The sequence below is a fragment of the Arctopsyche grandis genome, chromosome 7 (genome assembly GCF_051622035.1).
Source record: "Arctopsyche grandis isolate Sample6627 chromosome 7, ASM5162203v2, whole genome shotgun sequence".
Classification (NCBI taxonomy): Eukaryota; Metazoa; Arthropoda; class Insecta; order Trichoptera; family Hydropsychidae; genus Arctopsyche; species Arctopsyche grandis.
This window is the reverse complement of record NC_135361.1, coordinates 4,133,615-4,155,894: the sequence shown is the minus strand read 5'-3', so window position 1 is coordinate 4,155,894 and position 22,280 is coordinate 4,133,615. Positions and strand designations below refer to the sequence as shown.

Genomic DNA, 22,280 nt, shown 5'->3' with positions numbered 1-22,280 from the left:
ATTTTAATCCAACACTCGCCTTTACAGATCGCTCCGAAGCGACGAGTGTACTAATACAGATACAATACAATAATACAATTAATACAAGCATTTTTATGCAATGCGAATTCATACAAACATCATCCACAGTGACATCTATGGAGAAATTTACAGGGCATTTCATGATAGAAATTAGCAAACCTTCAAGGCTCAGACGCTCAACAACAAGAAAGATCTAAAAGGAAATGCCAATTTACAGGAACCATTTCAATGAAAATCAGAAAAATTGGCAAACTCTGAAAGGAAACCATCGACCCGCAATCACAAACCATGGTCTGGCCAACAGCGGGACTCTAGTGGGACTCGAACCCGTGACCACTCTGCTCGAAACATACTATGCTAACCAATAGTCCACGCTGCTGGATATTTAACGAAATACATAAAAGCTTATTTAAAACGAACGACTGACTCATTTCAATCTTCAAATTAAAACAACGGATCATGAAGTTATGTCATCAAAGAAACAATGTTTCTACACTTAATCCTTGTTAACTGGAACAGCATATATTTTATTGCATACATATGTGCCATGGCAGGAATTAGCCCAAGGATTATTTAAATAAAAACTAACAATTTTTCAAGCATATCAGGACAGAATACAATAGAGACATCTATGGACAATCAACAATTTGCGAGAAACACGTGGTGTAGGTAGCATTTCAAAAGTTTTGAAGGAAGATACTGATTTATTGGATACGTCACAACAATTAATCTAGAAAAATCGGAAAATTCTAGCAGAAGACGGTCGATCTGTGCAAAAGCTCTCGCCAGCAGCGTATTTGGTCAGGACTTAAAACAACTACCTTTCTACTGGTATGCAATAGTTCTAACAGTGCAGTATCTTGTTCCAAATTAAAGCCGATAACAATAATTTTGTCCATATATAGAAAGAGCGAGTCATATACTCAGAAACTTGAATATTTTAGTCCCATAATCTGGAGCAAACGATTATCTCTCATAATTTTATAAGAGACACTGACTATGGTTGTCGAATTGTATGATTATGTTTGCGGGTTTTCCAGAAAGGTAGCAGAGGCGAGGCTTAGAAGGCAGGAATACCAACATGCCAATTCAAAGGTGAGGTCTCTGAAGCGTAAGCTCGAACTTCTCCCTCTGGCGAAATTAAATATATAAGTACATTCATGTAAATGTGTATGTCGAGGAGAGTTTGCCCGCATGCAAGCATTTCACACCCTGTATATAAATGTGGAACGCCTCAAGCGGAAGCGGCTGGAAACGTGCATAAATAATTCAACTTAATTACTGTAACGATTACTATTAGACGTTCGAAACGGAAGTCTCGAATTGAGACGGAAATTAACGCGCAAACGAAACAAGAGACACTCGGATTCCGAGAGAGTTCTATACAAAGAAAAATACTTAGGGTTTTTTTTCACATGGTGTTTAACATGCCTTCGGAGCTTTAACAAGGATAAAAATTGTCCCGAGGAGTTTTTTAAAGGTATTTATAAATCGCCTCGTCTTGTTTTAGCATGTGACGAAAAAAAATAACGATTAACACTCGTAAGTAGGCGGGGTTATTTATACATGACAATATGTGTGTGTAAACATCTTGTGTTCTATTCGTGAAGATGTTAAAATTATAAAAATTCTAGACTAATCTTTCACGCCTCATTTATTTTTGATCAGTATATTTTACAAAAAATACAAATTGGTTTGTCTATCTTCGAATTGTGATATTTAATAGAAATAAATGCAATACATTAACCAATTGAGCCGTAATTTAAATAATAATATCTCTCACAATCTGAATTTCTCACTAATTTTGTATCACAAAAGCGTATTTATTCACATATTCTATAAGCAGATATGCACACAAAAAACGTGTAATATTGAACAGTAATTTTTCAACCATGCTTTTTTGCTCTCTTCCTTTTAACACTACTTATCTACTGTACTCAGTCACATCAACTCTCTCAATGTTAATCTTGGTGCGGGTTGTGATGGTTTGCCTTCTTTTTTCCTTGTTAAATGTGCTGTCCCATTATCTCTTCCCATAACAATCCTTTTCAATCTTTCTATGTCGAACGGTAAATTTCCTGACTATTGGAAATTATCTTACATCACCCCTATTTTTAAAAAAGGTGATAAGAATCTTATTGAGAATTACCGTCCTATATCTAAACTATCTGTCATTAGTAAAATCTTTGAAAAAATTATCTATAATTTCCTTTTCTCCAATTTCAAAAACTACATTATACCTGAACAACATGGTTTTTTTAAGGGGAGATCGGTAGAGACTAACCTGCTTAATTTCACTAGTACTCTCACATCTTATATGGACAAACGAATCCAAATAGACGTCGTTTATACGGATTTCTCTAAAGCTTTTGATAAAATCAATCACAACCTTTTACTCAATAAACTTTGGTCCCTTGGAATCCGAGGAAATTTATTTCGTTGGATCTCTTCGTATATACTAAATCGTCACCAAATCATAATTCTCAATGGTTTTAGATCATCACTTAGACATATTCCTTCCGGTGTCCCACAAGGGTCGCATTTAGGTCCCTTATTCTTTTTACTCTATATTAATGATATCTCATACATCTTCAAACATTCCTTTATACTTCTTTACGCTGATGATTTAAAAATTTACAAACCTATATACACCATAGACGATTGTCATAAGATACAAGAAGATCTAGATAGATTCTCTATATATTGTTTAAATAATGATCTTTTTATTAATCTAGAAAAATGCTCTATTTTAAATTTCACTAGAAATAAGTCAATTATTACTAATCAATATCAATTAAATCATTCAATCCTTAACACGTCATCTTCTATTAAGGATCTTGGTGTAATACTCAATAATAAACTAGATTTCTCTGAACATATTTCTTTTATTACCAACAAAGCATTTAAATCTCTTGGATTCCTACTCCGCTCAACAAAACCCTTTAATGATCCTTATGTACTAAAATTACTTTATTTTTCCTTTGTAAGGTCTCACCTTGAATTTGCCTCAATTATCTGGTCACCTTTTTATTTATCCCATATTAATTGTATTGAGAAAGTTCAACTTAAATTTATTAAATCCTTACGCTACCTTTTTCCTACCTATACCCATTCTACTGTTTCCGACATTTTAAAAATCCTTTCTTTTAACAATCTTTCTGTCAGGCGACGACATTCTGATGCTATATTCTTCTTTAAGCTCATAAATGGTTTCCTTGATTGTTCTGATTTACTGAATAAGGTTAATTTCAGAATCCCAGTTCGATACCCTAGACGCGTTACACTCTTTTCACTTGATCCTTTCAATACTAATTCCCAAAAATATTTTTATCTGCAGCGCGTTTATCGTATGTTTAACGGAGAGCTGAATGAGGTTGATCTGTTTGGTATTTCCCTACATCAATTCAGGTCTAACATCAAGAGAATCTTGACCGATTGATTCATTTTTTCTTCTATTCTATTTTTCCAATATTTCCATTATTTTTATACTTTAGTTTAGTTATGTAATGTGCTATTTAATCATATTATAGCTTTCATTCCTTTCCATTTCATTTGTTTATTTTGTATTTACCTTTTTCATTTGTTTTTTATATTTGTAAATTTCAATTTCTTCTTATATTCTATCTTATAACCTTTTTCAAATATTTTAATACTATAGTTTAATTATGCAATGTACTACATATTTTGTCATGCCTTTATTCTTTACTTTTTAATTTGTTTTCCTTATATTTATCTTTTTCATTTTTGTAAAAATCTATTATTGGACTCGGGTGTTACATATATTATTTATTTACTTTTTGTGTTTTTTATACCTATCTCTGTACATCCTGTCTGTTGATTTTTCAATTAATAAAATAAAAATAAAATAAATAAATAAAACACTAATGAAGCGGTGTATTGTTATTTGAAAAGCACGCATCCAACGCCGAAGATTAATTATAACATATTGGAAAACAGCGGCTTCCAACCTTTTTATTGGCTCGCATACCCCATTACAGCCTGCTTCTAAAAATCGTAGTCCTCATATTCGTAATTTAATACGCCGCCAAATATTCTAAAACTGTGTTTATGCATATATATGAATCTTTGTTACAAATATATATAGGATCCGGATGTCAGAAGACATCGACAGTACAGCAATATGGGACTCGTTGGGTGGTTTAAAACATCGATAATCGATACTCGGAGAGCCACAACGATCTAATCTAATGTACAAGAAGACAACTCAAACATTCTTCGGCTCATCAATAATTCAAATCAAACATTCATACGTGCGTTCTTCTAGGTCAGAAAACTAAATCCTACAAACATGCTACATATGTATGTACATGCTTAATAGATTCGTCTCATCATTACCATCTACAGCCGCTCACCATCCACTGCTGGATGAAGGCCTCTCCAACATGCTTCCACCCGTCTCTGTTTTGCGCAACTCTCATCCATATCACCTCACACACTTTCCTAATTTCGTCTACCTATCTTCCCTGCGGTCTTCCATTTACTCTTTTGCACTCTCTCGGGTATCATTCTTGCACTTATTTTGTCCACCTTCCATCCATTCTTCTAGCCACGTGGCCCATCCATTGCCATTTCAATCTCTTTACACTATCTACTATCTATCTGTCAAGCAAGGATAAACACTACTATACAATTTCAACGAAAGAGCTCGAATGTGTCGTTTTGAAAAGAATATCCCATGTTCGGTACCATGAACGCCATATTTTTTCTATATTTGTTAAAACTATCTAAAAAAACCCACGTCCCACATCCCACACTGTGTGATTTCGCCCTTAGTGTCTCTTTTTTATTTTTATTTTATTTATTGAAAAATCAACAGACAACAAGATGTAGAAATGCATAAAAACAAAGAGTAAATATATAATATATATAACATCCGAGTTCAATTACAGATTTTTACAAAGATAAAGAAATGAAAAAGATAAATATAAGATAAACAAATGAAAAGGAAAAGAATAAAAGCTATAACATGACTAAATAGCACATTGCATAACTAATCTACAGTGTTAAAATATTGGAAAAAGGTTTATAAAATAGAATAGAAGATGACATGGATCAATCGGTCAAGATTCTCTTGATGTTAGTCCTGAATTGATGTAACCGAAAAGATCAACCTCATTCAGCTCCCCGTTAAACATACGATAAACACGCTGCAGATAAGAATATTTTTGGGAATTAGTATTGAAAGGATTAAGTGAAAAGAGTGCAACGTGTCTAGAATACCTAACTGGGATCTTGAAATCAACTTTACTCAGTAAATCAGAACAGTCAAGGAAATTATCTATGAGCTTAAAGAAGAATGTCTCTTGTCGTATGGTCCTGTTCAGAACTAAACGTTTCGATTTTTCTGGTTACTTTTTACTGTAATTAAAATTTTCAATACTACATATATCCCGAATTAATATGATTTATACAAATGCAGATAAAATTAAAGAGCGGCCGAACTCCTAGGCGCAGCCCTGATGTACATATGTAGATCCTTTCCTATATTATTTCACTCATCAAAATGTTGACTTTACGTTTGACTTCTCAATTTTAATCTATTTGTCGAAACGCTCCCCATACAATCTCCCCAACCATGAAACCACAATTCAAACAGAAACGGCATCGTAGACGCGAAATGCAAGCCTCTTTCGCAACACACGCGATTCCCACACACACACACACACACATCCACACATGTTCATACACAGCCACGAACATTAGAGCCATTCACACCGACCGAAAGCGGGCATCCGACCAGAATGGCGGCGATGTCAAGAGCTCCAAACGCGAGAGAGATCGACCAAGTGGAAATAAGCCGCTCTCCGCATACTAAACTTACCCCGACGGGAGAAGAAACCGCCGAATCGATCGACAGGGCAGTCAAAACGTCATACAGAATCCGCCGAATCACCAGCCGAGTCGAAAAAAACTTATACATTAGCGGGCCGCGATTGACAGTCTCTAATTGGAAACGCAATGGCGTGTCTTTCCCTCGAGGCGGCAGGGGCGCCAAATCTAAACTTGTTAATTACAAAAGTGAAACGGTTGTTTTGTTTCGCCTTTGTTTGGCCACCTACCTTATTGTCAGGCGATCGAGCGTTTCGAGCTCTTTTTTCCGATCGGTAGTGTCGGAGTCCATTGTCTGTTTCGCGAACTCCGGATCGAATCGACAATACGGCGACAGTTCGATTAAATGAAATACAAGTGGAACTATGGTAATTAAAACCGGGGATAATTTGATCCCTCCCCTTCCTAGATTATTCCAATCATTTTCCGGACTGATGAGATTGACGTAAGCCGCGAATAATTTGATTTCGTAGCAGTTGCTGTAGTGCGGTCAATGTATGGCAGTGGTTTCCAAATTTATTGCCTCTCATTTGAAAATAATCTTATCTTGATGCCTACCCCCCCCCCCTCCTTCTATATTTAGCCAGCAGCATGTCTCGGTGGTTGCGTTGATGCTAAGCACCGAGAGGCCGCTGGGTTCAATCCCGCAGTCTGACCGATTGAAAAGAATGTATTTTAATTTATTAACTTTCTAGTATTGTAGTATCCAGACTAGGGTTATAACTAGAGGTAGGATAGTCACAGTGCTATCTATTGTTCCATTGTTGTAAATCCTTTAAGTAAAAAGGTTCGGCAAACCTTTAACAATGCATTTACAACCTTTGAACAATACGCGGCACCTTCTGGGTCCGGTGACTAGTTATAACTAAAGCCCGGACCCAGAGGGTGCTGCGTATTGTTCAAATGTTGTAAATGTATTGTTAAAGGTTTGCCGAACCTTTTTTACAAAGCATTTTCAACAAAAAAACAATAAGCGGCACCTTTGGCTATCCTATCTCTAGTTATAACTTATAACCAGTGGTGTAGTCGGGCCAGGTCGCCGCCCGGGTACTTTTTTTTGAGCCAGGTCGCCGCCCTGGCACTTTTATTGATATAAATATTGTTTTTAGAGTACAATTAAAAAATATTTTGACTAAAATTTCATATAAAATTTTGTATTCCAAATATTGATGTTCCACAATCGAATAGTAATCTGAGCACATTGAAAACTTAAAGGACGTTGAATGAAATTTATTGGCTTTTTTATCTAAAACCAGCCAAAACTTCGAAAATAAGATTCTTTGAACTATTGACCATACGCACTTGAGGATGGATATACTTAGGGAACTCAGCTTAAATGAATAGTCATATCTAAATTAACATGTTAAAATTTGATAGTTTTTTGACATATGTATACATATGTACACGGTTTAAGCATTGCTAAAAGCAAATGTTGCTGTTGACACACAAACACGGGTTTTGCAAAATCAAAGATGTTGAAGAGGATGCATTATGCAAGTTTTTATAAAATATAAAAAAATAAATCATAATTTCAACAAGTAAGAATATTTGTTAATTATTATTTTTTTTTTTATATAAATATTTGGATTACCAATATTAGGATACAACTTTTTTTTTTAGTACGGAAAAAAGCGGGGGGGGGTCGTAAAAATTAAACACCGACCTGGTTCTTTTTTATTTAGTACTACACCACTGCTTATAACTAGTCACCGGAGCCTGAGGGGGCCGTGTATTGTTCAAAGGTTGTAAATGCATTGTTAAAGGTTTGCCGAACAATGGATAGCACTGTGACTATCCTACCTCTACTTATAACCCTAGTGTGGATACTATTTCTATGTACCACTGTGTCTGATATTATTCGACCGTGTTGACAGGGATAAGTCCTATAATTCGTCGATGACGTGTGGTAATCTGTATATACATATTATGTTCAATCATTCATTAAGTTAGTAGCCTACATACATATGTACATAATTGATCAATTACTATATTCGACGTGTTTCCAGCAGAATTCAAATGTTTCTGTTTTAATGAAGCAAAACTTGAAGTTTTTTTTTTAATTTGATATACAGCGCAAATGAAAAAATATCACTTTCAGTTCGATTGCAGTTTTATTTCCGAGATCATTTCGCAAGTGCAGATGGAGTATGTGTGTTAAATCGAAATTCGAACCACGCTAAGAGCATCTTCCTAATAGGAAACACAATAGACGACGAAACACAGACGGTACGTAATTGAGGCTACTCGGTTGAACACGTCCCCACCAATGGTCCCCTGTCCACCGGTTGCCCACCCCTGCCACCTGCCACCCCTACCCACCCTCTCGGCTACTTGTTGGCCGATAACTTTACAATTTCATTTGGCCAATTAGTGGGAAGTGCTCTCGGTCGGGCGCACTCCCGACCCCCTCTAGCTAACCCGTCTGACTAATAAATTGAATATCGCGAAAATTTACCAATACCTACCCTCCGAGAAACGAAATAAATATAAAAAAAAAACTATAAGTAGGAACTGACCACAGAAACTTCATTTGTCACATGAAACTTCATTTGTCGAATGAAAGTTTTCATTATATAATATACATACATACAGGTAATTCCCAATAGGAAGAACGTGAGAGGCTATTTAAGGGTAGGTTTCAACACCAAAATAAATCAAAACTTGTAGACTTCATTGTCTATTATCGTCTCCATTTCCAAACATTGTATAAAGCTTCCTACATTATACTAACAACATTTACAGTGTTTTGATACATGTACAACAAACTATTGTCATATTAATCATTAATTTTCTTATTTGTTACATTTAGAAATATCAAGCAACTATATATACCTATATTTTTCTAAATAAAATAGTCGGTCAAAAAGGGTTGGAGCCCACTGATTCGTGTATTTCTACATATATATGTATGTATTTAGGATCTGGTTGTCGGGTAGAGTAAAATGAGACTCGTCTAAAACATTGTTTATTCGGCGGAGTGCCACAAGGATCTAATCGCTCACGCGTCACGTATACAGGATGACTACTTTTACTCATGCAATGCAACCTAATGATTCATACATGCATTATTCTATGTTAGAAAACTAAGTCCCACATTTATGTACGTACATATATTTAATCTGGGATTTATTGTATGTCACAGATTTGATCATAAATATAATGAAACTCGCGATTGTTGTATTATTAAAAAAAAAGAATATAAAAATTCGAATACATGCCTGATTTTTCCCAATGTTTGAAGTAAATAATAATGAATAAAATTATGAATCTGTATCAAATTATTTATGAAAAAGTAAAAATAAATCGATGCATTGTTTGAAGTATCGCTTTTTTAATTCAAAATTAAGTTTCTATAAAATATGAAAATATATTAGAATCTAATTATGTATATGCAATATAAACATGCTTGACCAAAAAAATGCACGTCGTTTGAAATAAAATTCTGATATAATAGCAACACCATAAATTTTGTTCAGGTTTAACTTTACTAGCCAATTTGGCATACGCGGAAAACTTTGCCGTCCACCCGGTACGTTTTTATCAATTAAAAACATTGTTTGTTCAATTATCGAAAAAGTGAAATCACCGACGTTGTCCCACGGGCGCCGCTGGAAACAAAACGGCAAAAATTCAATTTAATAACGGCGCCCCGTCCCTGTTGTTTGCCTTTGAACGCGATACGCAACGAAAAGAGACTACGGAGAAAGTTCATAGTGGGAGGTAGGTGGCAGGAATAATTTAATTCGCATCGTTTGGAAACATAATTCAATTGTAAAGAAATGATGTTCTATAATATGTATGTATAGCTATTCAAAAAAACTCACCCCAATGATTGCGTTTAATTCGGTCATCGTCACTTGTTTTGCTCTCTCGACAGCTGTGACCACTTGTTGATGGTGTTCTTGACTTAGAAATGGAAGAATTTGTCCTATTATTGCGTTCAGTCGTTTACCTATTTCAGTCTGAAAATAAATAAAATACAATTTGTTAAAAAAAATCATCAAAAATAACATTAAAATAATCAAATTCCATGTCACTAAACAGATAAAAACGTCCAACTACTAGTTAGTATTTAATATCGTACTAGTAATCCATATAAAATATTCCATAATTTATTTATTTAAGTTTAATTTTGAACCCTTGCGGCTAGGGACTCCTTTACGAGAGTCCCTAATGGGCCACAAGGTTGAAAAAAAAATATAATAATAGCAGATAAAGTAAAAATATCACATAATAAAATATAACGTAGGGAATGTCTTACATCAATATATGTATGTATAAGAACCAGCCGCAAATACAATACATCCCTACGAGACCCAAATGGAAGAGAGAAGATCAAAATTCCACTCATATATCACATTCAATTATGAAAATAATGATGAGCGCAGGCTACCAGACAAATAGATTAAAATAATCTCCGATAACCTACGTCCACTGAGTGGAAAATATCACATTCAAAATCAGCAGCAACTATTTCATTGAGAAGTCGGATAACTCTTGGAATTGGAGCCATTCGATAGAAAACTGTCCAGGCAGGAGGTGTAATCATCAAATGATGATGTCTACCACGCACATAATTATTAGGAATATAAAGTCCCAATTGTTTTAGCAACGACATTAATGTAACATTCATTCCAAAACCTTCCAAGTTCACTTGTTGAACAATAAATGGCATCCCCGTGACAACTTCGAATGCGAAAGCTATACAATTGGACCAAATACAAAGTTTCTATGAGTTTCTATCATAATAGAATAACTTGTGCAGTGGCTGCCAACCAGCTATTCAGATCGACATTCGCAGTATCGGTTACATATAGTATTGCAAAAGGCATATGTTCAGAATATTGAGGCGGCCATTCACAGAGATTAGGTAACTCACAACATTTTTAGAACAAAGGTAATATAAATATTTCCAGAACTATGAGGACCGAAACAGTCAAAAAGTGTTCCATAGTTTGGGAGTATCTGATGAAGAGATTCGTCTGCACATTAATCTTTTGTAGCGGTATATAATAAACCAGCAACTAATCTGTTAAAAGATACAGATTTTGTTCACAATACAATCGGTCAGGTGATCATAGTTGGGCACGTCACTATCTTTCAATGGCTCAAATTATAATTGTATTGTAAAAACACCAGGTAAGAACTTGGTTAAATTTTTGAAGTAATTTCTAACACAGTGTGTAAGTAAGTTTTCGCTTCAAATAAAAATGTATTCTACGAGATGCTCAAAAACAGCTTTGATATATTTATCCCTCGTGGGGTCTACGTAGTAAAAGTCAGAAACCCTACGAGTGATTTAACGACAGACAAATCTCAACGTGAGTGCCCACCTTTATAGGGGACGCATACCAACCCCTGAAACCGCCCCCACGGGGATTCCAGCAAACGACACACAATGCACCTGCATCTCGTTTTGCTGAATATATCATGCGATGCGGAATTGATATAGTACATACAAAGCTCGGCCACATTAGACCTGAAAGCTACAGTCTCGTTGCAGGCTTCGGGGGTTTGTGTGTTCGCAGGGGATGGTTTGAAAATGCGTCGGTTCGCCAGACCGGAACGATTCGACAGTGTGCCCCCGTGCGACAGGTGCATCGTTCAAGAACGTGTTAAAGCGAATCCTGTCACTTTGCCTAGCTGTGCCTCTGCTCTATTCTACTCCACTCTACTCTGCTCTACATGTTTCAAATTAAATTTACGACTTCGATAGCAACGTGGTGCGATGGGGAACGTGAGGGTAATAATTGGAGTTTGCGACCCACGCTCAACGACCGATACTTTATATCAATTAAGGTCGATATACATACATACGTATTTATCATCTGGCTTCAAAGACTACCTCGTATATCGATAATTCAAAAACATTATGAAAGCTTATTTACAAAAATGTAAGTGTTGACAAGTAGATTGGTAACAATTCTAACCACAACAGTGCTTAACTCAGTGGTTAACGTGTAAAGCTTTATAATGAAAGGTCATGGGTACAATCCCAGGCCCGGTGCTGCTGGCAAGGCCTTGGGTATGTGACTCCAAAGTCGATCGTTTCCTATCAGATTTTGCTAATATACCTGATTTATAGAAACGGTTCCACCAAATTGGCAATCTTGTTTCTCGCAAATTTGAATTTATAGCATTTCGAATTTATCATAAATGTGCTACTCACTCTACTCCACTATAAATTTGTCCATAGATATCTCTATGGTGTTTAGTGATGTAGCTACCTCATAGTAAAGTCATGCAAAGCATGAGGGATCAGCTTGACGGAGTCCAAATTTATATACATGTTCAAGATACAGTCTATATAACTTAACACTGTCCAAATTTAAAATTTCGAAAGTAATAAAAAGCAGAATTGAGCAATGCGTGCAATTTTGAATGTGAGGAAACTTAAGAATGTTAGATGAATTGAAATAGTTGGATATTAGAAATAGTCTTAAATTAAGCACTTTAAAATTTGTATATAAGCTAGATAAGAATCTAATACCAAAATATTTTAATGATCATATAGTTAGGAATGGAGATATACATAATTATGAAACTAGAAATAGGAATAAATTAATTATAGGTAGAGTTGAGAAAGTAAAAACTGCAGGAGGTGTTTTCCACAGAGGTGTTCAAATATACATATATACAATGCCCTTCCTGAGAGCTTTAGAAGTGCTTTAGAGGTAACATTGGTGTTTTCTTGAGGGGTGTTAATGGATACCTCTGTGGAAGATGACGTAACTATATGTGTAAGTTTAATAAAATGCTATGTTTGGAATTAAATTATATTAATTTAGGGTTACTAATTATAGTTTTGTTAATTTTGTCAACTGTTATATTATAGTTGTTAGTTTTAGTTTAAAATTTGTTAATTGTGTAATAATTCATTAGCAATTTGCTATTTAATAATAAATAAATATATAAACATCCAAGTATGTCCACAGAATGACTTTGAATCTTACAGCGTGTGCTTCTTTTCAATCGAGGTCATACCTGTGCTCGAACTCGGGACCTCTCAGTCGTTAACATTTACGCTAACCAATTAACATTGCTTGAAATTTGAATATTGCCGTGCCCTGAATTAGCTCGACTTTTACCTGATGAAATACTCCGACATATACTGCCTGGTTCGCACATAATTTCGAACGGTTGGGCAGCGTATGGAAATATTCCGAATTCCGATAAAAGTGGTTATAATTTCGTGGTACATACAAATGATAGTGAAATACATACGCAAAATGCGGAAAATATGTGGATGCGTGTGTAAAGAAAGATGAAGCGTCATTTGGCACAACACGTGCCTGTTTTGATTCATATTATGATCGATTTGTATTGAACCACAAACGAATGCGTGTATATTCCATTTGCAATATGTGGAATATTTCCGTACGGTGCCCAACCGTCCGAAATGATATGCGAACGAGGCAGTATATGTTGGAATATTTCATCAGGTAAAAGTCGAGTTAGTTCAGGGCACGGCAATACTAGAGTAGTCGCAAAGAGCAACCAATGACAGGAAGGAGAGTCTAGAGGGTCCGCCCTGTTGAAAATTCCGACAACTAAATTTCATTTCATACAATTTGACGAATTTAGTCACGGAAAAGGTTGAATATAAGCAGACACGCCAAACTAATAAAATCCCTAATGAGGCTATCCGCAGTCTGACAAAGCGTCACTCGGCCAGAGGTTGAGAGATTCTCTAACGGCAATGTTTACAGCGCGGCGAACGAGTCTGAATTCCAGGTCGGAGCGTAAAATAAATATTCATATTTCAGCTGAAAGCTTTAGTTGGCGTTCAGCGTTACGAGCGAGCGAACGCGTGTTTTCAATTACGAAAGTTCCAAATCCGCGCGCAACTTCATGCATATTTTGTCGCGGATACGGCCGATAAAACGGGAACGTGCGCATAAAAAGCGCATATAAAGAAACCGCCGTTTTGCACTGCCGTTGTTTGAAATTGTAGTTTACGCAAATAGCGAAATTTACCACCCCCCCACCCCCCCGTTTCGCCGTTCGCGGTTTATCGTCCGAAAGGCTTCATCGTGACGCGGTCTGAAACCGCTGTAATTTATTGCACGTAAATCCTGAACAATCTACAGTTGTGCATAATAAAACGCTGCACTTAATGCTAGACACGAGCGCATCTGACATTTCAATGCTCTCGAGAATAAGAAGGCGATTCTTTTGTATCGGTGTGTATGTTGAGGCAGGCTTGTAAAACTCCATTTGAATAAGATGAATTTTGTATTAAGCAGAAAGTTTGATACGAGCAAAATTTTAAGGCTGCTCTAAAGACAAGGCAGTGTTGTTCAATTGAGTTACTCAAAGCATAATCAGATAACTATTTACTTTATAAAAAAATAAAAGGAATTTTTCTTCAGATAATCACATAAAAGTCGATCCGGTGTAGCAAGAAATATCATGAAATATAAGAAGAAATATCGTCCATGCGCCATTTAGAAAAATTCTAAAATTAAATGCATTTTTTGTATAAATTGTTTCCGATGGAAGAAAATATGCCTCTTTAACCCTATGTGGTTTTCAAAGCTATACACCCTAAATTTCTTGTATTCCTATAGTGAACTACAAGAAATTTATTTTAATAGATTTTGTATGATTTAGAAAAGGGGTACATCGTAAAAAAAACATATATACATTTCTACGTTCCAAAGTATGATTTAAAGGCGGTAGCGATAAGTCATGATTTTGACTGTTCGCTTCATTGATGTATAATACACTAGATCCGCCCTCACGCTTTATACTGGTCTCCCTTTTGGCGCATGCAAAATACATGGCGCATGCACAGTTTCTCTCAGTAGGTAGGTAGGTACCACTGCGTCGTAGGGAAAAAAACCCAACTTCCCCGCTAGTTAGTGAAGACAAGATCTCCGACCAAAATCACACGTCAGGGCCCATCTATGTGTATTATATATCTATGGTTCGCTTGCATATTCTTGTTGATCAACCAGAGAAAGAGACAGATATATTTTCGTAAGCTATTGTTTTCGTCGCTTTTGGCGCGTGGCTATTGGGTCATGCAGTTGCCTGTTGGCCTAAGCTTATGTGCGTTTGCGTGTTGATGCTTTTCGTTATTTTTCAATACAAAAATAGTCAAAAACATGCTATAGGACTAAAACTTTTTTATGTTGATGTATAGAATGATTAATGAGATATATATTGAACCCATTTGTATTGAGAAAAGCTGTATTTTGATTTAAAAACTCGACCCCGGTTCGGGACACTCGTTCGATCTCGACGCTCCGTCCTTCAAAGGTAAATAACAGATACATTTATATATAATAAAAGCAGTGCACGAAAGTACATATAAAAGCAAAGCACGGCATATCTTTCACGGAAATACACATACCTATATACCTGCACATATTTCGGAAATTCCACGTGCTTAACACGCCTGACGTAAAGAGTTAAGGGCCACCGCATTCTGAACGAGCGGACAAAACGACGCATTTGAACCGAAAAAGGTATACGAATGCACCCGTCCAATTTGGACGAACGTTACAGTCGACCGGTCACTTTACACGCGTCCAAAAGACTATTTACCCCACTTGCGTAACTTACGATCCATATATTCATGTACAAACACACGTATATACGGCGGTCACGGTTCGCGGTCAAAAAGATTACCTGATTTGGATACGCGCTCTGACCGAACGCGTATACAAATTAGTAATCGTGGCGGCAAAAAAAAAAACAAAAAACAAAATAAAAAAATCCAACGCGCACATTTTCACGGACATTTAACTCACCGCGGCGGAACAATCGACGAAAACAATTCGGTGTGGCATACAAGCCACTTCCTCAATAATGTGTATGTAAAAAAAAGTATAAATCAATGTTCTATTTCACGGCTGTTCGCAAAGGAGAATGATATGCGATACCAATTGGTCAGCTATGTATTGTAAGATGTTCAGACCAATAGGAATCGAGATTTATAGTTTGTCTACTGCAAAGACTACTGAAATGAAATAAAATTTGTATATGGATACGTATACACGTGCGACCTCCCAAATATGTGCATTCTGCACATGCACTACGCCCGAATTCGGTTTGGCCCGAAACCTACTGTTTAAAAGCCAGGGGTGTGACGTCCCATACCACTCAGTGTGTTTTATATTGGATCAATATCCAAATTTTAAATCGAACACATTGAATTTTATATATATAAAGGGATTAATTAGGCAAGAATACTGCTTCGATTATATTTTTTCAAATACTATAATAAATGTTTTAATACATGGCATATCCTGCAGAAAGTTTGCATATGTTTATCTAAATTTGTTCTGAACATTGCAAACACCAAGTACGACAGCTGCCAGAGTTTCGATGCTAAAATTCACATGAAATACGATCATATTTCCAGCATTGAAATTCAAATATGCAGAAGGAAAGAGCACATACCAAAGCATATATGTATATATGTATATACAAGCTTTATAGCTGAGGAAAAATTGCTAATTCGAATGCAGTACCAGAGGAATTTTCGATTGAATGCAAACTCAAGAGTTTCTCCGTCTACCGGTTAACAAGGCAACTTGAAACCTTGCCAGACGCTACTTACATATACTTACTGACATTTTAGTCGCATTATATTTATTTATTTTTATTTTTATTTTATTTCAATTAATCATGCACACTCATAAGTCATAAGACTCGAGAAATTATATATTACATATATTAAATACACAATTATTACACACATAAACATGTAAATCGAAACAACATCTGACATCTATGATCAGACATTACAAACATCGTAAACAATACGATCAATAACATGTTTTCATGTAACAATACGAATTTTAACATTCAATAATCATCCACAGATACATCTATGGAGAAAAATCTGGCGAAACCTGAGATATAACAATAAATCAAGGTTTGCAATAGAAAATTGGATAGCAAAAGCCAATTTTACAGGAATCGTTTCAATGAAAATCAGAAAAATGGGCAAATTCTGATAAAAAAACGATCGACCTCAACAAACCAAGGTCTGGCCAACAACGAGACTCTAGTGGGAATCGAACCCGTGACATCTTGCACGAAAAAATACAACACTCACTACTAAATCACGCTGCTATATGTAAAAGAAAAATACTGAATTCATTCAGAGTTAAAATAAGGCAACAATTTCTAACGCTGGAGTGTCACTGGTCGAGCGCAAAGCGGCGTGATGACACAGTAATTAATCGGTCGAAAACCGGTCGGAACTTGAACCCCCAATCGGAGTCCGGAGCCGAAATAATCCGGCAAGATCCTTTATCATAATAAGCTGCCGACTTCCCATTGGCAGCTCGGTTAATCCGTCGGTTAGCCACTTCCGATCGCACTCATCTCGAAACAATCGAAACCAGCGATCCTCAACATGTACATTATCGCGGGATACTTAAGTATACGGTCGGGTGGGCGGTGCTTCCCACCCCCCGAGACGAGAAAAAAGTTTGAGGAGCGCGTTCGCCGACTCGACGGGCATATTAAATTAGTGAATTAGCAAAACAATTGTAGGGCAGGGGCGGCGCGAGGCCCCGCAATTAAACTGTCCGGGAAGTTTTGATTTATGCGCGGCCGGAGTGTATGATCACGCGGGCCGCATGAATAATTAGGCGGGGCGAGAGATACGGGACACTCATTTACAAATCACACTGTAATTGATGCTCGGTCCGCAAAGGGTTAAACGCGTGTCGTACAAGTCGAAATTCCGGCGCCAGAATCCGATGACGCATTTCATGCGTCATTCCCCGTATCAACATCTATTGCACGAATTTATTTTCGTTTATATTATTAAAACATTTACAGCAATGTTTTCATCAACCCGATTTGAGGCATGACTTCCTTAAAGCTTTGAGTGCTGAAAAACGCCGTTAGGCGTTGTATTTTGAGCATGTACAAAGTAAACAAGAATACTACCCGCTAAGCCTTTCCAGGTAGCATTGGATACAAAAAAATGCATTGAACATGGGTCGTGTAATTCGATAAATTGACAAACTTTGATAGGAAACGATCAACCTGGAGTGACGAATCTAAGATCTGGCCACCAGAAACCAGCGGTATTAGAATATATCAATGGCTTGGTGCACAAATATTGTATGTCCATTTTGCGTGGTATACATAAACTACCTTGAAATTCGATACATACTTAGAATTTGATACAAATTCAAAAATGGACATACAATATCTGTATGTTGTAGGATTATATGAGCAACATTGCCCAATTTCATTTCCTATGAATTTATATAAATTTGTTTCAAAATGAAAAATTAATAAACGTTTTACTATGTTTACATTTGAATAATAAGTATGAAGCGATAAAAGATTATTTTAGAATTATTCATGGTAAAAAATATTTAAATCTGTTTTATTTTCGATCTATAATTTTATAAAAAAAAATATGCTACATAATTTAAAAAAAATTCAAAAAAGTCAAATTTCAAACCAGACATATACCAATTTTTGACTCATTTCCAGTTTTAAAAACCGTATACATACATACATATATTCAAAAGGAAAACGCTAAAAGTCATATACATATTTGCACTGCTAAAATTATAAATTCCGCTAAGATAATTATCTAAACACAATTTACGAGTAAAAAAAGAAGAAACTGCCAATCGTAATAGTCTCGAACATTACTACGCCAGGTGCGCACTGAGTAAATGAATTAAATGTGTATATATGAGTCAATTAATTAAGCGAGACGTGAGCACTTTTTTATCATGTTAACCGAAAGCTTACATTAATTACAACAAGACGGCACCGGACGCTAATGTGTTAATCATTAAGTCCGGCTTCGAACGGTTACTGTGAATAGCAAACACGATGAATGAACTCACAGCGGCTGGGATATGATCTTTGAATCATCAATCAAACGCGTGAAAAATGTGTTCGCAATGTGTGTGGCGTAACAAATGCACAATGGTATCTAAATAAGTGTGAGAGAGAGAGACATAACCTATTATGATGATTTTTTATTGATCATCAACGCTCGTTCCACGACACGTATAATTAAACATTAACCAAACATCATTCCAATGAACGAAATAAGATTGCTCATACATACAAAAAAAATACTAATGAATCGCTATAAATTTCTGATGGAAAAACTAATACTTCTAACATTCAAACCTACGTGGGTTGATTTCTTGGAAATGAAAATACTAAAGTTACTGTTGTATAAAATTGATTCGCTTTGTACATTTTCTCTGTAAACATCATTGGAATATTTTGCGGATTGTTAGATTACACAATCTGCCACAATCAGACACAATCTGCTTTAGATCATCGACTTTATAGAGTCTTTAATTAATATTATGTATTATGAGCATTTATAAGAATTGTAAATAGGTTTTTGAGCTCTTTTTCCTATTATGCTGTACATTAACATTAGAATAATGTAATACTATGATTACTAACCAAATTAAATTAAATTGTAAAATAGAAAATTATCAGTAGATCAGTAGCTATTAAAATATATATAAGATGTAAACTGAACATAATTTTGATATAATAAAAAGAATAATTTTGATATAATAAACATAATTTTGATATAATAAATCAAAATCAAGTCTCGAATTGGATAGAACATTCTAATTTACGTCGTATCGATAAGAATTTCAACAATCGATACTAAGTTTCAGTTCGATTGGACTAACGGTTTTCAAAAAATCCCCAAAATATAGTGGACATAAATATAGTAGATAGAATGAAGAGATTGAAATGACAATGGACGGGCCACGTGGCTAGAAGAATGGACGAAAGCTGGACAAAACAAGTGCTTGACTGGTACTCGAGAGAATGCAAAAGGGTAAAGGAAGACCGAATTAGGAAAATGTGTGAGGTGAGTGTGGCGCAAAACAGAGATGAGTGGAAGCGTGTTGGAGAGGCCTTTATCCAGCAGTGGATGGTGAATGGCTGTAGAGTGTAGATGATGATGATATGTAAAAAAAGATATCTGCGGCGCATTTATAGTATAAGTAAAAATAGATTGGGGTATCTATACAGTTATTTATATGAAGTATTTTTTTGGAAATTGCTAATATGTCGATTACGTGACCGGTGTCAGAGGCCGCAAAGGATAGAAGTCCAGAGTCGGAGCATAATAGGCAGTGCTCAATAATTCAATGGGCGCAAATCGACACTCGGATAGCGCGCCGCCCCCGCCGAAACTTCGGGGAATCCTCATTAATAAATCCTGCAGGGGCGGTTTGTGGCCAGGGTCGGCCAGGCCACCAAGAGAGGAGGCTATTCGACCACTGGGGGGGGGGGGAGGCTGGGTGGAACTAACCCACCCACTACCCACACACCGCAAGGGTCCCTCGACCGGTGATCTATAACTAAAACTGCCCTTTGGCCGGTTGCGCATATTAGGATTTTGTATCACCTGCTCACTCTGTGTTTTATGCGAGAGCACGTTTTAAACATGAGAGATCAATTGTGTAAATTAAAGACGATTTTATTTTTCAAACAAATATGAGATCAAAAATAATTCAAATTTAATAAGATTAAAATTTAAAAGTTATAAACATTTAACTTGATGAAAATGATGATATGGGTAGACTGCTTCTTTATTATGGTTATGGTAATATTATAAACAAAAATTGGTTTTTAAATAGTTTGGAACAAACCAAAAGTATTTAGGTTGAGAGTTTAAGAAATCTAATATATAATTTCGAAAGAGACTTTGTAACTATGTAAGGCTTGTTTGGGAACATCGAAAACATATCAAAGTTTCTATGAATATATTTTTTTTTTCAAAAAAAACAAATGAATGTATACTATTAGATTGTTTTGCCATTTTTAAGCAGTTTATATTACAAATACCGAGCGAAATAAAAAACCATATGTAAATTCCGTTAAATAGATAAACTTGGATTAAAGAAAATATCATGAAGTTAATTTTGAACATCGGATAGTGTATTTGAAAATTGTTTTAATTATTCAAAAATAATTTTAAAATTCGAAAACGACACTATGTATCTATGTAGAGTATTTCGTTACAAATAAAATGTGGCAAAAACGAAAAAAAAAAATACCGCTTTATAGCAACTGATCTAAAATTCGAAACACATCCACACAATATTGTTTGTATGTGGAAGCGAAAAAATAAAATTTTGAAGAGGGTTTCGCCTCCACGAATTGACCAATTTAAGCTACATATAAATTTGTACTCGGGGATTTTACGTGAAAACGCTTGAACGCGGCTCGACCTCGACACCAAATCCTCGCAGCGACCGCAATTTCAAAGCTTCCGGAATTCCACGTGTAAAAGTTGTACCGGGACAGAGACGTGAGGGGGGTGGGGTGGGGGGGACAATTTGAGGGGGTGGTGCGCGGAATACGGTAGCGAGGTAAGGACCGCATCCCTTATTTAACGCGGTGCGGTGTCGGCCGTTCCCGAATTTCGTGCCGGATTAATAATGAACGGGGGTCGGGGGGTTTGGGGTCGTTAAGGGAGGGTCCGATGGGGGGGGGGGGGGTGGTAGGGTCCAGCGTAGCCGCAGTTTGTAGCGGTCGTGTGGTCAGAGTGCGGTCTGGGCGAGTCGAGGGCGCAGGTTCAAATCCCACCGCAGCCGCAGAGCGTGCGGCCGACCAACCCCCAGCAGCCGACCCTGTCCGGACATGGTACAACTAATCCGTTCGGTCGACCCACCCTACCCACCCACCCACCCAACCCCCTTCTCGACGATGTGGACTATCGCGAACCGACGGAATTTCGCGATATGGCACGGTCGAATAAACAACGTGTCGACTAACACATTCAAAATGTCATCGCTCCAAAGTATCCCCTTTTGATTGTTTTTAATTGTATTTGACAGTTGTGCAGATGCTGCATACGCAACTGCTGCATCCAGACATTCCCTTCCCTCCCCTCCGCCCACCATCTTCTTTAACCCTCCCTCACGGAAGTGGGGTATGCAAGTGCACCAATTTTTACGCTTTTCGTAATAACTATGTGGTTTTCAAAGCTATGCACCATATATGTCTTGTATTCCTAGAATAAACTACAAGAAATTTATTTTAATAGATTTCGTATGATTTAGAAAAGGAGTACAGCGTAAAAAATACATTTATACGTTCCAAAGTATGATTTAAAGGCGGTAGCGATTAGAATGTGTTTAACTGTTCGCTTGCGTATTCTTGTTGATCATTGAATCAATGCGAGATAAAGAGACAGCTATATTTTCGTAAGCTATTGTTTTCGTCGCTTTCGGCGCGTGGCTATTGAGTCGTGCAGTCGCCTGTTGGTCTAAACCTATGTGCGTTTGCGTGTTGATGCTTGTCGTTATTTTTTAATACAAAAATAGTCAAAAACATGCTATAGGACTAAAACTTTTTTAAGTTGATGTATAAAATGATTAATAAGATATATATTGAACCCATTTGTATTGAGAAAAGCTGCAATT

At 36.4% G+C, this 22,280-nt stretch overlaps 1 protein-coding gene across 5 annotated transcripts in view; it reads right to left on the bottom strand.

Moving 5' to 3' along the window:
* LOC143914960 (protein groucho-like) overlaps positions 1–22,280 on the bottom strand; it is a 233,096-nt gene that overhangs the window by 92,410 nt on the left and 118,406 nt on the right. For all 5 annotated transcript variants that reach the window (XM_077435396.1, XM_077435398.1, XM_077435399.1 and 2 more), the window contains one exon: positions 9,696–9,833. In XM_077435396.1, the coding sequence (XP_077291522.1) occupies positions 9,696–9,833 (138 nt within the window). The remainder of the gene's footprint in view (positions 1–9,695; positions 9,834–22,280) is intronic.